This window comes from Chrysochloris asiatica, unplaced genomic scaffold, assembly GCF_000296735.1.
Source record: "Chrysochloris asiatica unplaced genomic scaffold, ChrAsi1.0 scaffold00019, whole genome shotgun sequence".
NCBI lineage: Eukaryota > Metazoa > Chordata > Mammalia > Afrosoricida > Chrysochloridae > Chrysochloris > Chrysochloris asiatica.
Window position 1 is genome coordinate 21,258,578 of NW_006408537.1, and position 15,547 is coordinate 21,274,124.

General features: G+C 37.9%; 1 protein-coding gene across 1 annotated transcript in view; it reads left to right on the top strand.

Annotated features, from left to right (window-relative positions):
- The window catches only part of BAI3 (brain-specific angiogenesis inhibitor 3), a 1,099,520-nt gene that overhangs the window by 556,332 nt on the left and 527,641 nt on the right, over positions 1-15,547 (top strand). The window contains exon 11 of the mRNA XM_006835746.1: positions 11,046-11,114. Coding sequence (XP_006835809.1) covers positions 11,046-11,114 — 69 coding nt within the window. The remainder of the gene's footprint in view (positions 1-11,045; positions 11,115-15,547) is intronic.

Consider the following 15,547-nt stretch of genomic DNA (forward strand, 5'->3'; position numbering starts at 1 on the left):
TTCAATTGATGGGCACTTAGGCTGTGGTTTCTAATGCGAGTTATTTGTGTCTTCTCTTTATTTTCTTTTGTTAGGTTTGCCAATTGTTTGTCAATTTTATTAATCCTTTTAAAGAACCAGCTTGTTGTTCTGCTGATTCTTTCTATAGTTTTTCTGTTTTCCATCTCATTTGTTTCTGATCTTATCTTTATTATTTCTTTTCTTTTGGGGACTGTAGGTTCCCTCTGTTGGTCTGTTTCTAATTGTTGGAGATACTGTGTTAATTTTGGTTCTTTCTTCTTTTAGATGTGTGCATTTATTGTAATAAATTTTCCTCTCAGCACCGCTTTCACTGTGTCCCAAAGATTTTGGTATGTTGAGTTTTCATTCTCATTTTTTTCTAGGAACTTTCTGAATTCACGTTTAATTTCTTCTTTTACCTGGACACTTTTCAGCAGGGTGTTATTCAGTTTCCATGTATTCGACTTTATTTCCTTGGTATTCTTATTGTTGATTTCTAGTTTTATATAGCATTATGGTTAGAAAAGATGCTTTGTAGTATTTTGATGTTTGTAAATTTATGGAGGCTTGCTTTGTGACCTAACATGTGGTCAGTTCTGGAGAATGTTCCATGTGCACTGGAGAAGAATGTATATTGTACTGCTGTTGGGTTGAATGCTCTGTACACATCTATGAGGTCAAGTTGGTTGATTGTGCTGTTTAGAACCTCTGTAACTTTCTCGAGTTTCTTTCTAATTTTTCTGTCCCTTTTTGAAAGTGACATATTAAAATCTCCCACTATAATTGTAGATTTATCTGTTTCTTTCTTCAATTCTAGTAGGGTTTGCTTCATCTATCTTGGTGCTCTTTCATTTGGAGCGTAGCTATTTATTATGGTTATGTCATCTTGCTCAATTGAGACTTTGATCATGAGATAGTGTCCTTCTTTATCACTTATGCTGGTTTTTGTCTTAAAGTTTACTTTATCAGAGATTAGTACTGCCTATCCTGATGTACGTAGACCAAGAAGCAGTTGTTCGAACAGAACATGGGAACACTGAATGTTTTAAAATTGGGAAAGGTGTGAGACAGGGTTGTAATATTTCACCATACTTATTTAACCTGTATGCTGAGCAAATAATATGAGAAGCTGGGTTCTATGAAGAAAAATGTGGGGTCAGGATTGGAGGAAGACTCACTAACAACCTGCGATATGCAGATGATACGACCTTGCTTGCTGAAAGTGAAGAGGACTTGAAACACTTACTGATGAAGATCAAAGAGCACAGCCTTCGATATGGATTACATCTCAATGTCAAGAAAACAAAAATCCTCACTACTGGACCAATAAACAACATTCTTATCAATGGCAAAAAGACTGAAGTTGTCAAGGACTTCATTCTTCTTGGATCAACTATCAACACTCATGGAAGCAGCAGTCAAGAGATCAGACGACGTATTGCATTGGGCAAATCTGCTGCACAGGAACTTTTTAAAGTATTGAAGAGCAGAGATGTCAGCTTGAGGACTAAGGTGCGCCTGACCCAGGCCATGGTATTTTCAATAGCTTCATATGGATGTGAAAGCTGGACAGTGAATAAGGAAGATCGTAGAAGAATTGATGCCTTTGAGTTGTGGTGTTGGAGGAGAATACTGAAAGTGCCATGGACTGCCAAAAGAACCAATAGATTTATTTTGGAAGAAGTGCAGCCAGAGTGCTCCTTGGAGGCCAGGATGGCTAAGCTTCATCTCTCATACTTTGGACATATTGTCCGGAGGAAACAGTCGCTGGAGAAGGATGTCATGCTGGGTAAGGTGGAGGGTCAGAGAAAAAGAGGAAGACCCCTAACGAGATGGATTGGCCAGGTGGCATCATTGATGGACTCAAGTGTGGCAGCGGTAGTGAGGTTGGCCCAGGATCGGGCATTGTTTCGTTCTGCTGTGCATGGGGTCGCTATGAGTCGCTTCCGACTCGATGGCACCTGACAACAACAAATCCTGATTGTTTATTATTGCAGTTAGCTTGCTATATTTTTTTCCATCCTTTACCTTTTAGTCTGTTTTTGTCTTTGTGTGTAAGGTCTGTCTCTTCACAGGTGCTTTTAATCCATTGACATTCAAGGTAATTATTGATAGGTATGAATTAATTGCTGTTATTATGTTGAGTTTGGGTAGTGCTATTCGTTTTTTTGTTCTGTATGCCTTCTTGTGCTGAGTTTGTGTGTTTTTGTGCTATTTCTCATAGATTTCTTCTTAGTTTTCATGTTTCCGTGTTCTGCTTGGATGTTCATTTTCATGGTAAATTGTGAAGTACTAACTTTCTTTGGGGTTACCCTGTAGTCTATTAACTTTCCCCTCCATTTAAGACAGTCTATTGTATCCTGTAATCTACCTGACCTCCTCACCACCTGGATCTTTGTTCCTATATTTTCCCCTTCTTTGACATTGTTATTATTTTGATCTTTGGTTGACCTCCCAGCTCCTTTGAATTCGTTGTAATTTTGTTCTGTTCTAGACTCTGCTATCTGTAGTCTGAGTTTCTGGTGGTGTTGCCACATCTCTGAGTCTCTGGTTGTTGTCTATTCTTGTTGGTTTTCATTCTAAAGAACTCCCTTTAGGATGTTTTGAAGTGCTGGATTGCCTTTGACAAAATCTCTTAGCTTTTGTTTATCCTGGAATGTTTTGATGGTACCATCGTATTTGATTGACAGTTTTGCTTGATAGACGAGTCTTTGTTGGCATTTTTTTTTTCTTTTATGGTTTGACATATGTCTCCTCATTGCCTTCTTGCCTGCATGGTTTCTGCTGAGAAGTCACAGCTTAATTTGATTTGCTTTCCTTTGTAAGTAACACTTCTCTTTTCCCTGACTGCTTTTAGGATTCTCTGCTTGTTTTGATTTTGGAGAGCTTGATTATGATATGTTTTGGTGATTTTCTTTTGGGGTCTATCCTTCTTGGGTTCGTTCAGCTTCTTGAATGTTTATCATTTCATCTTTCAGCATGTTAGGGAAATTTTCTTCCAGAATCTCTTCAACAGTCTCCTCTGTGGACATCTGTGATTCTTCATATTCCAGAATGCCAATAATTCTTAAATTGTTCCTTTTATCCAGCATGAATCTTAGACTCTCTTTAGTTCAGATTTTTTAATCCTTTTTTCTGCTTGCTCTTCTAGCTTAGCAGTATTGAGAGATTTGTCTTCCATTTTGCTGGGTCTGGCTTCCATCACTCCAATTCTGCTCCTTTCATTTTTCAGTGTATTGTCTATTTCTGATATTTTATTATTAATCATCTGGACCTCTTTTTGCAACTTTTGAATTGTTTCCAATGCTATATCAATCTTGTTTGATTGCTCCTGTAGTACTTTCTTGACTTCTTCCTTATTTTCCTCCACTCCTTTACAGAGCTTTTGAATTTGCTTCCGTATCATTCTTCTGAATTCCTTCTCAAGAAAATCCAAAGCCTGCTCTTCCTCTTCTGGAAAGCCTTTGTCTGTCTCTAGCTCATTTGTCTCAGTTACTCTTTTCTGTTTTGGGACATATTTTGAGATCTTTTATTGTGTGTGTGTTTTTTGTTTTGTTTTATCTTCAGTTGTTAGGTGGATTTTTAATGCTTAAATGGATGTTTGTTGCTCTGTTATTAAGCTTAATGTGTGTTTCCTGGTGGATATGATCAGGATATAGGCTTCCCTTTTTACACGTAATGCCTAGTAGCTCTTATTGGCTCTTGTCTCAATGGTGGAATTTTAAGCAGTATACTTGTAGCTTGTCTATATCACCACAATTTCTGTCTCTTCTTGAGTAACTTAGGGAGAAAAAACTCCTACCTCTAAGGAAAAAGTGTGATCAAAAGGACCAAAATCAGAAGCAATATAAAAACAGAGACAAAACCCACCACTTTGAAACAAATATAAAACTATGACCTCCTTGCTACACAGGCAGTGTGTGTGCACCATAGAAGCCTCCAGCAGTGGGTGGCCCCTCCTCTAGTCACCACCACAGAGGTGTGCACATAGATATTGAGAAGTTAATGGGAGAAAGATTGTCTACTGTTTTTGTCTCTTAAGGTCAGTTAGGTATCTGTGTGTGTACAGTGTAATTCTCAAAATAGTTGCATACTTTATGTTGGGGTTTTACAGATTGTTTATAAGGTTTTTCTGTCAGGCCAGCCCTGCTTTTTTCTTGATGGTTGGCAGAAATAAAGGTTCCCACACAAGTTAACTTTAGGGTCTGGGACCCAGAGTCAGATGTCTGGCCATAGGGCCAATGGGGGTCTTCCTCTCTGTGCCATGGGAAAACTGTGGGTTCAATGCTGAATTCATTTGGGGGTGCACGTCAGGGAATAGGAGGAAGAAATATGTCAAATCCCCTGCAGGTCCTTTTGCAAATGTCCTATGCCGGGTTTTAGCACTAGTTCATTGTGCCAGTTGGGCTGTGGCCCTGCCCTCATAACTCAGCCCGGGCGGGGTGACCACAGAGGGAGTTCTGTATCTGGATCAATTCTTAAATCACAATATTTTCCTTTATACTGTGATTTTTCCACTGGTGGGTGTGGGAAACTGATGCCATACATCTTATGCTTGATGGAGAGCTCTGGGGCTGTTCTGTGAAAGTAGCTTTTCTGAGTTTCCAATCCCTCCCCAACGGAGCCTGTCCTAACAGACTCTTCCTCTGCCACCGCCAAAACCGGAAGTCAAAATCCCATCATTTTTTAATCCCACTTCTCACAAACTTTGGAAGTCCCCTTGTATAGTTTTATTTTAGTTATGCATAAATATATCATACGTATATAAATATGTGTGTAGTTGGTGGTGGTTATGTGCTGTGAAGTTGGTTTCAAGTCATAGTAACCATGTATGGGTTTCTGAAACTGTAAATCTTTATGGGAGCAGAAAGCCTTATCTTTCTCCAGTTTATCAGTTGGTAGTTTCAAATTGCTGACCTTGGTCAGCATCCCGGGTTGGTAACCATTCCACTACTAGAGCTCCATATATATATGAGTGTGTATGTATAGATATAGATAGACACATGTCTATGTCTATCTATATCTATATATATCTATAAGAAGCTCTGGTGGCATAGTGGTTACGAATCGGGCTGCTAATCTCATGGTTAGCAGTTCGAAACTACCAGCTGTTCCACAGGAGAAAGATGAAGCTTTCTGCTCCCGTAAAGATTTACAGCCTCGGAAAACCCCGTACAGGGTCTCTATGAGTCAGAACCAACTCCACGGCACATAACAACAATAACATCTATATCTATATATAAATTTTTTATATTTTCTCAATGTGAGTGCAGCAAGTGGAAACAAATAAATGGTGTCTGGTGTCTTAGAACATTTAAGGCATGGACTTTGTAAATTCATTATTTTCTAAAACTTTGTTAAATACCTACTCTGAACTCAAACATTGTTGTGCTGGGTATACACAGGTCATCAAGAAAGATACTTCTCCCACGAACCCTATTTCCAGAGATGTTCAGACTTAGTTTATTGTGCCCCTACTTGTCAACTGTTCATTAGGATGCTACTACTGATTGCTCCCAAATCCAATCTACAGTAAGATAGAAGCAGAACATTTGGTGGCAGGACATTTATTCTTTACTGCTTCCCCTCCCTGATTTAGTAAAGTCCAACTTATTGGCCTTGGAGAATGGTGCAAAATATTTCTTACATTCTCTATTGGGTTAAGCAAATGTACATCTTTGAAGTCTTTATTTAAAAATTGTTTTCAATGCATGCTCTTTGGTGATTTAAGAAAACTGGAACCCTGAATTTGGCATTTTATCAGGAGTTGTGTGTGTGTGCTGGCTTTCACGTAATGTACAAAGTCACTGACCCTCTGTCAGTAAAACATGTTGTGTGAAATGTTTTCCAGGAACTGGAGATACATTTGCAGGAATTGCTTCCCATTTTCTTGATGTCTCTTGTTAGAAGCAGCATGCATTTTATATGAAACCTGGCAGGGGTTAGGACACAGAACATAGTTGTGGACCTCAGCACAGCTATCTGGCATGTATAAGGATGAAATTTGCAACATTTACCTCATTAGCACCATGCCCCCTACTGAGTTAACCAGCCATAGGCAATTTTATAATTCTGAAGGTTAATTCATTCTGCCCATAGGTAGAGTTATAGCTCAATGGACTAAGTCCTTAAAAATGTCATCACTCCAACCAGGAAAGTTTTAAGTGCTAAAAATGACTGGTAGTACAAAAAGGTTAAGTGAATTGAAATGGGTCTAAAACAGACTAGCAATTTTTTCAAGAGTTGCATAAAATATTCTGTAACTTTTATAGAGGTTATGACTTGAAACGTGTTTCAGCCAGGTGATTGCCAGGAACTATTAAAATAAACAGTACAAATAGGGCAATTAAATATAGATACTAACAGCTTTAAACCACAAGAGTAAAGGAAATGAAGCTGCTCTTTTCTTCTAAAAACACTCAGGTGAATTTACTTGAATTAGAACAAATGTCTGTTTTGAAAAGCTAGATAGGAAGGAAGATTGATGAGACTGAAAAAAAAAAAAAATCATGATTATTTCTGTTCTCCAGAGACTCTTGTTCCATTCAGATATCTTAGTATATAGGCAATATTCCTACTAAGTTACATCCAGACAAATTAGAAGCCATGGGTTTTGAGGTCATAATCAGTTGACACAGTTTTTGTAACAAAAATTTAGGTTCTTACTTCACTTTACTCTTCTTGGACTGCTGTGACCCCAAGTCACCGTTGTCTTCTGTGGGTACCCTGGCTTTCTTCTCTTAACTCCTGTGTCTTGATGGCAGAGAAGTAGGAGGGGACAGAAAGGTCTTTCTCTGTGTGTGTGTGTGTTTTTGTTGTTGTTTTTTAAAATAAACCCTCTTTCGCAAAATGATGTTGTTGTTTTCATTGCCGTCAAGTCAGTTCCAATTCATAGTGAGCCTGTATAGGGATTCCAAGGAGCAGCTGGTGGGTTTGAACTGGTGACCTTTAGATTAGCAGTCTTGTACTTATCCTACAGCACCTTATAAAGCTGAGCTGAGCAGCACTCTCTGTCACTGTGTGCATGGTGAAAGAAAAATGAGCATCAAAATGTGCCTGTTGTTGTTAAGTGTTACTGGTTTCAAAGCATAGTGACCCTAGCTTCCAAGGAGCATTTTGCTGTACTTCTTTCAACACAGATTTGTTTTTTGGAAGACCATGTTACTTTTAATAATCTCCTCCAACATTATAACTAAAATCCATCAGTTCTGCTACCATCTACCTTATTAACTATCCAGCTTTCACATGCATATGAGGTTATTGAAAATGCCATTACTTGGGTCAGGCATACCATTGTCCTCAAACTGACATCTTTGCTTACCAACACTTTAAAGAGTTCTTCTGTACAGATTTGCCAAATTCAGTAAGTAGTTTGATGTCTTGAATGCTACTTCCATGAGTGTTGATGGTTGATCCTAGCAAAATGAAGTCTTTGACAACTTCAACTTTTTCTCCATTTATACAGATGTTGTTTATTGGTCCAGTGGCGAGGATTTTTGTTTTCTTTACATTAAGATGCAACCCATAAAAAAGGCTGTGGTCTTTGATCTTCATCAGTAAATATTTTAAGTGTTCTTCACTTTCAGGAAGCAAGGTTGTATCATCTGCATATCACAGGTTGTTAATGAGTTTTCCTCCAATCCTGATGCCACGTTTTCATCATATAATCCACTTTCTCGTATTATTTGCACAGCATACAGATTGAATACATATAATGAAAGAATACAACCCTGGTGCACACCTTGTGTAAATTTTAACCACTTGGTGTTTTATTGTTCTATTCAAACAACTGCCTCTTAGTCTATGTACAGGTTCTTTATAAGTGTTGCAGAATACTCATTCTCTGCAATGTTGTCCATAGCTTGTCATGATCCACAATCAAAAGCCTTTGCATAGTCAATAAAGCACAGATAAACATCTTTACAGTATTCTCTGCTTTCAGCCATGATCCATCTGATATCAGCAATGATAACCCCCATTCTGCATCTTCTGAATCCAGTTTGAACCTCTGAAAGTTCTCTGTCATTGTATGCTTGCAACAGTTTCTGTATTATCTTTAGCAAAATTTTACTTGCATGAGATATTAGTGATATTGTCTGATGAGTTCCTTATTCTGTTGGGTCAACTTATTTAGGAATAGGCACATATATGTATCTTTTTTCAAGTTAGTTGGTGAGGGATTTGTCTTCCCAATCTGTTGGCATAGGTGAGTATCTCCAGTGCTGCAGCAGTTTGTTGAAAGCTTTCAATTTGTATTTCATCAATTCCCAGAGCCTTGGTCTTTGTCAAAGCTTTCAATACACCTTGGACTTCTTCCTGCAGAATCATTTGTTCATGATCATGAGCTACCGCATGAAATGATGAACGGCGACCTCTGTTTTTTGGTACAGTGATGGTGTTTTCTTTCCATCTTCCTGTGATGCTTTCTGCATCATTCAGTATTTTGCCCATGAAATTCCTCAAGATTGCAAGTCCAGGCGTGAATTTTCTCTTCAGCTTGAGAAATGCTGAGTGTATTCTTCCCTTTTTGGCTTTCTAACTCCAGGTCTTTGCACATTTCATTATAATATTTGACTTGGTCTTCTCGAGCTGCCCTTTGGAATTTTCTATTCAGCTCTTTTACCTCCTCATTTCTTCCATTTGTTTCAGCATTTCAACCCTGGAAAGTCAGTTTGAGAGTCTCTTCTGACATCCAGTTTGGTCTTTTCCTTCTTTCTTGTCTTCTTAATGACCTTTTGCTTTCTTCCTGTATGCTGTTCTTTATGTCATCCCACAACTCTCTGGTCTTTGGTCTTTAGTGTCTAATGCAGCAAATCTATTATTCAGATGATCTCTAAATTCAGGTGTGATGTGTTCAAGGTCATATTTTGGCTTTCATTTCTTCAGCGTCAGCCTCAACTTGAATATGAGCAGTTGATAGTCTATTCCACTGTCTGCCCCTCACCTTGTTTTGGCTAGTGATATGGTGGTATTCCACCGTCTCTTTCCACAGATGTACTCAATATGATTTCTATGTGTTCCGTCTGGTAAGGTCCATGTGTATAGGTGTCTTTGATGTTGTTTTAAAAAGGTTTTGCAATGAAGAAGTCATTGGTCTTTCAAATTTCTATCACTATTGATTCTATCACCAAGGCCATATTTTCCAACTATTTATCCTTCCTCTTTGTTTCCAATATTTGCATTCAAATCTCCAGTACTTATTAATACATCTTACTTACATGTTTGACTAATTTCATACTGAAGATGTTGGTGGAATTCTTCAATTTTGTCATCACTGGCTTTAATGGTTGGTATGTAAATTTGAATAATAGTGGTATTAACTGGTCTTCTTTGTAAGTTTATGGATACTATCCTATCACAGACAGTGTTGTACTTCAAAACAAATCTTGATATGTTCTTTTCGAGAATGAATGTGATGCTATTTATCTTCAATTTGTCATTCCCAGCATAGCAAACCATGTGATTGTCAGATTCAAAATGGCCAATACCTGTCCATTCAGCTCACTAATATCTAGGATTTCTTTCTTTATGCATTCCATTTCATTTTGACAATTTCCAATTTTCCTAGATTCATACTTTGCTCATTCCATGTTCCAATTATTTATGGATGTTTATAACTGTTTCCAGTCACTCCTCGGAAACCCCATACAGGATCTCTATGGGTCAGAACTGACTTGACGGCACTTAACAGCAACAACAACAGCTGTTTCTCTTCATTTTTGGTTGTGCCCCATCAGCAAATGAAGGTTTCAAAGGCTTTATTCCATTCATGTCATCACAGTTAACTCTCCTTTGAGGAAGAAGCTCTTACCCAGTCATATTTTGAATGCCTTCCAACCTGAGGGACTCATCTTCAAACACTATATCTGACAATATTCTGGTGCTCTTCCTCATGTTTAATATTCAATAATCTGTTGCTGACAGCGTTTGCCTGATATTTTTCAGTGACTAAATATTTGGAAGTAGTTCTTTTCTCCTTCTTTCTAGTCTATCTTCATCTGTAAATTCAGCTGAAACGTGTCCCCCATGGGTGACCCTGCTGGTATTTAAAATAAGAATGACCTAGTTTCCAGAATCACAGCAACACACAAGCCACCAAAGTCTATAAACTGTCAGATGAGTGGTGGACTGTTAGATTAAGATAAAATGAATAGGTCCTCAATAGTTAGATAGGAAAGGGAGTGTTGGCAAAAGAATTGAAGCCTTATTGGGAAATTGTTACTGTGTGCATTCATTCCTCTATTCTGTGTTGTTAGGAAAGGACAGAAGTGTAAAGTATAGTTTAAAAAAAACCCAAAAAACCCCAAACCAATTGCCACCAAGTTTATTCCAATTCATGATGACCTCATGTGTCAGCTTATTACCGCACCGTAAGGTTTTGGATGGCAGGTTTTTCAGAAGTAGGTTATGCGATTTCTGAGGTACCTCTGAGTGGACGTGAATCTCCAACCTATTAATTAACAGTCAAGCATGTTAACTGTTTTCCCACTCAGTCACTCAAATTTAGAAATAGGTAAGATTTATTGAGCCCTTTACCAGAAAGGGCAGAACTAGAATTTTAACTGAAGGTATCTGTCGCTGGCCTAAGCTTTGCGTATAATCATGGTCTTCACTATAATACCCTTCAGAACAATAGCATAGGCAATAATCATGGTGAAAAGCTGAAAACTAACAGGATAACTTTCAATAAGACACATGCTGATGACTTTTGTTACAGAAGGAATGGAAGGTATTTATATATAACAATTATATATCATAATGTCATAGAATAAAACAGATTATAATGGAACAGATGATTGTGGATGGAAATAGTTGTTTTATTTACTCATGTATATTTTGATGTGTATATGCGAAGTTATGTAGAAATCCTGAAATGATGGTGCTTATAAGCAGTCCTCAGAAATTTGCTGGAAAAATCCATTAGGACCACAAAGCAATATTGGAAATTTTTTATAGCCTTGTTAATACAATCAGCCCAAATGGATATTGTTGAAAAGCATATTCTCTTATGTAATATTGAATCTTTTATCTAATTTAATTTACAGAACTTCTTTCAAATAGTTAGCAACCTTCTAGACGAAGAAAACAAGGAAAAGTGGGAAGATGCACAACAGGTAATATTTTAATTATTTCAGAATTTCAAGTGAACTTGACTAAATAAAGGTTAAAATGAAATGTTTTAAGAGAATAATTGCTTGCTAGTCCAATAGCATAAAAAGATTTTTAGAAAGTCGTTCCCTAGAATGCAAAATTTAGAGAAAATGAGTGAGTTTTCTTTTTTATCATATAGCATATGTAATGATATTTACAGATGTGAAAAAACATATCAGGTTAAAGTAATTACTTATTTTAAGGAATAAATTCATGATAGCTATATGCCTTCCTGGTGGCACAGTGATTAAAGCATTCAAACAAAAGGTCCATGATTAGAACCCAATAACTAGTCTGTGGGAGAAAAATGTGGGGCAATGGATTTTCATAAGGATTTAAAGCCTTGGATGCCCTGTGGGGCAGTTCTATTCTGTAGAGGCATTTAAAAGCTGATTGCACTCATTTTTTGTTTTCTTTGTTAAAAAAAAATTCCTTGACAACTATACAGTCTTGAAGGGAAGAATGAATACAGGGAGACTTCAAAAATTCAAGGGGAAATGGAATGAGATATTTGAATTTTACCACAAACTTTTTGAAGGCCCCACTGTTATTGACTGAGGTTCGGGTGAGCCATTTACCCCATTTTTCCTTTGTATTTCTGTCCTGAGCCTTCAGGAATTAAAGGATGTCCTTTATTCTTATTATGGTGGTGGCTGTATGCCTTCTGATCGGTTCTAGCTCACAGTGACCTTGTACAGACTGTACATTTTTGTGGGAGAAGAAAGCCTTATTTTTCTCCAACAGAGTGGCTGGTGGACTCAAACTGCTGACCTTGCAGTTAGCAGCCCACCTCGAAATCCACTGCACCACTAGGGCTTTTTCCTTATGATGTCGTTGTTGCTAGTGCCATAGAGTTGGCTTTAATAGCGACACTGTGTAGAGTTCCTGAGAAGGGGCTGTTGATTTTGAACCACAAATCTTGTGGTTAATTGTTGTTATTGTTAAGTGCCGTCAGATAGGGTTCTGACCCATAGTGACCCTGGATAGGGTTTCCGAAGAACAGCTGGTAGGCCTGAACCATAAGCCTCTCAGCATAAGTGGACTTTGCTGTCTAGCACATTAACCACTAACACCACACCAGGACTCCAGTACATATCCTACACTGCCACACAAAGAAAACAAAGAAATGAGTGTAATAAGCTTTTAAATGCTTCTACAGAATAGAACTGCCCCATAGGACATCCAAGGCTTTAAATCCTTATGGAAATCCACTACCACATCTTTCTACCACAGATTGGCTATTGGTTTCTAACCAATAGTCGATGTGAGACCAACTCACAACCAGGTACAACTTTTGTGGTTCTCACTATAGCAAGGAAGAAAAATCACTCCTCAGTTTGAGATCCTGAATCTATTTTTTAGCAGAACTAGTTTGAATTCTACATTTGTCCTTGGCATTCTTCTAGAGGAGAGCCCATTCACTCCCTGTAAGAAAATGGTGTCTTTCCTCTGAGTACAGCTGCAGAAGCTAAACACATCTTTCTAGGATGCTGGAGACTATTAATTATGGATATATTTAGAACAAATGTATAATACCCTATTTAAAGCAAGACTGCAATTCATCAGATAGTGTTATTTACTGAGGACCCAACTTGAACAAATAATGAATGGTAACCCAACTTCTTATAGTTAATGGAAACTCAAGCCAATCTATCTATTTACTTGGATTTTGAATAAGCTATATTCTTACTTTTTAAATACTTTTTTTTATTAGTAATAATCTTTAGTGCTATCATCTTTTAAACTCACAATTTGAAATTTAAAAATAAAAACACAAATAATTTTGAGCTTTTCGTAACAAGTGTTGTCATAAATACTACATCATAAAAGGTCTTCCGGTTTGTGGCACAAAAGGTGATCAATATTGTGAACTTTCAAGAAATGAGAAATGTTTAAAAGGTATTGAAGAGAATGTCTTTGGGACCCCTTATCTTTTTTTGAGTGGTAGTGGTGGTGGTTATGTGCCGTGGAATCGGTTCCGACTCACAGCGACCCTGTAGAGGGTTTCCGAGGCTGTAAATTTTTACGGGAGCAGAAAGCCTCATCTTTCTCTCATGGAACAGCTGGTAGTTTTGAACTGCTGACCTTGTGGTTCCCAGCCCGATTCGTAACCACTACTCTGCCAGAGCTACTTATTTTAGAGTAGTAGCATTGACAAAATAAAATGTAAAACAGCTCTATGTACATCTGGAAATCTGTAAAATGGTGAATATTGACAGCCTAAGGTTTTTGTAGACAAAATTTACATGTTTGGACAATAAAAAGAGTCATTTCAGGACTTAATAGCTAACCATCAGTCCTAGTGTTGAAGGGTAGAAGAATCTTCAGATAAAGCATCCTACTAAAAGTGTTATCTAGGAAAGTGGGGAAGCAAAGACCATATAGTACATTTTATACCATTTGGACATGACAAGTTATTACAATTTCAGTTATAATGTTATGTTCTCTATTTCTTTTCATACTGAAAATATAAGTGTCTCTAAAGCAGGCATCAAGGAGCCCTGGCGATGCTGTGGGTTAGTCATTGGGCTGTTAAACTCAAAGATGGTGGTTCAAACCCACAACTGTTACATGGGAAAAAGATGAGATAGTTTCGGAAACCTATTAGGGATGGCTCTGAGTAGGAATTAACTCATTTGGTTTGATTTTTGATAAAAGCAGGTGTCAGCAAACTGTGGCCAGTGAGCCAAATCCAGCCTGTTTTCTAATTAAAGTTTTGGAGCACAGCCACACCCATTTATTTGCATATTAACTGTGACTGCTTTTATGCTACAACAGCAAAGTTGAGTCATTCTGAGAGACCACATGGCGTAAAGACAAAAATTACTTACTATCTGGCCCATTATAGAAAAAGTTTGTCAGTTCCTTCTCTAGAATATTTGTCTACACATACTCATATATGAATAAAACCAGCTATCATGGTGCTAATTCCAATACTCAGAAACCCTATCAGAGTAGAACTGTGCTCCATAGAGTTTTCAGTGGTTATAATCTTTTGACTGCTTACTGTTAAGTTGAAGGTTCAAACCCACTAGCTTCTCCATGAGAGAATGATGAATCTGTCTGCTGCTGTAAAGGTTTATAGTCTTAGAAAACCTATGGAACAGTTCTACCATGTTGCATAGGGTTGATATGAGTTGGAATCAGCTTGATTGCTGTGGTTGGTGGGTGTCATCTTTTGGAAAAGTACCTGAGTGATGTAAATAGTTTGTATTCAACTATTAACCTAAAATCCAGGAGTCCTGATGTACCCTGTAGGATAAGCACTAGACTGCTAATTACATGGTCAGCAGTTCAAACCTACAAGCTGCTCCTTAGATACCCTAAACGAGGTTGCTGATTTTGGAACCAACTTGGTGACACTTAACAACAATAACAATTAACCTAAAGGTTAGTGGTTTAAACCTATGTATGCAGAGATACCTTAAAAGCAAGACCTTGCTATCTGCTTCCATAAAGAATATAGCCAAGAAAACCTATAGAGCAGTTCTCTGTAATCCATGGGATCAGATCTAGAACTGACATGGCCAACAATGTGGAGTTTTGTGTGTGTGTTTTCCCTGTTTAAAAACGTATCTTTCGCAAGTAGATAACCTGGTCTTTGTAAAAAAGTAGATTCAAATAGCCAACCTTTCAATTAGGAGCCAAGTGCTTAACCATTTGTGCTACTAAGGGATCACTATATGTACATACAAGGGGGCTTCAGAAAGTTCATGGAAAAATGTCATTATCTTTCTATTTAATTTTCCAGCTTCTGCTCTAGAACATTTGTTTACACATACTTACATATATATAAGGAGTCTTGGTGTGGCGCAGTGGGTTAATGCACCAGACTGCAAAGCTGTTTGAACTATAAGGTCGGCAGTTCAAGCTCACCAGTTGCTCCTTGGAAACCCTATACAGGGTTGCTATGGGTCTGAACAGCTCGCCGGCACTTAAAAGCGAGCTGTGGGTTATACACGTAAGGAGTCCTGGTGTGGCGCTGTGGGTTAATGCGCCAGACTGCAAAGCTGTTTGAACTGCAAGGTCGGCGGTTCAAAACTTATATACTTAAATCGAGCTGTCATGGTGCTGATTCCAATGCACAGCAACCCCGTGTCTCAGAGTAGAACTGTCCTACACAAAGAGTCAATTCTTGTGATATTTTTACTAAAAGATCATTAATTTTCTGAGGTGCTATTGCATACCTACAACAAAAGCAAATAAATAAATAAATAAATAAATAAAAGAACACAGAAGCTTTAAAGCCCTTGATGATTTTACACACACTATTAGAAGGAGCTCTGGTAGCGTAGTGGTTACGAATTGGGCTGCGACCCTTAAGGTCAGCGGTTCGAAACTACCAGCTGCACCGCGGGAGAAAGATAAAGCTTTCTACTCCCATAAAGATTTACAC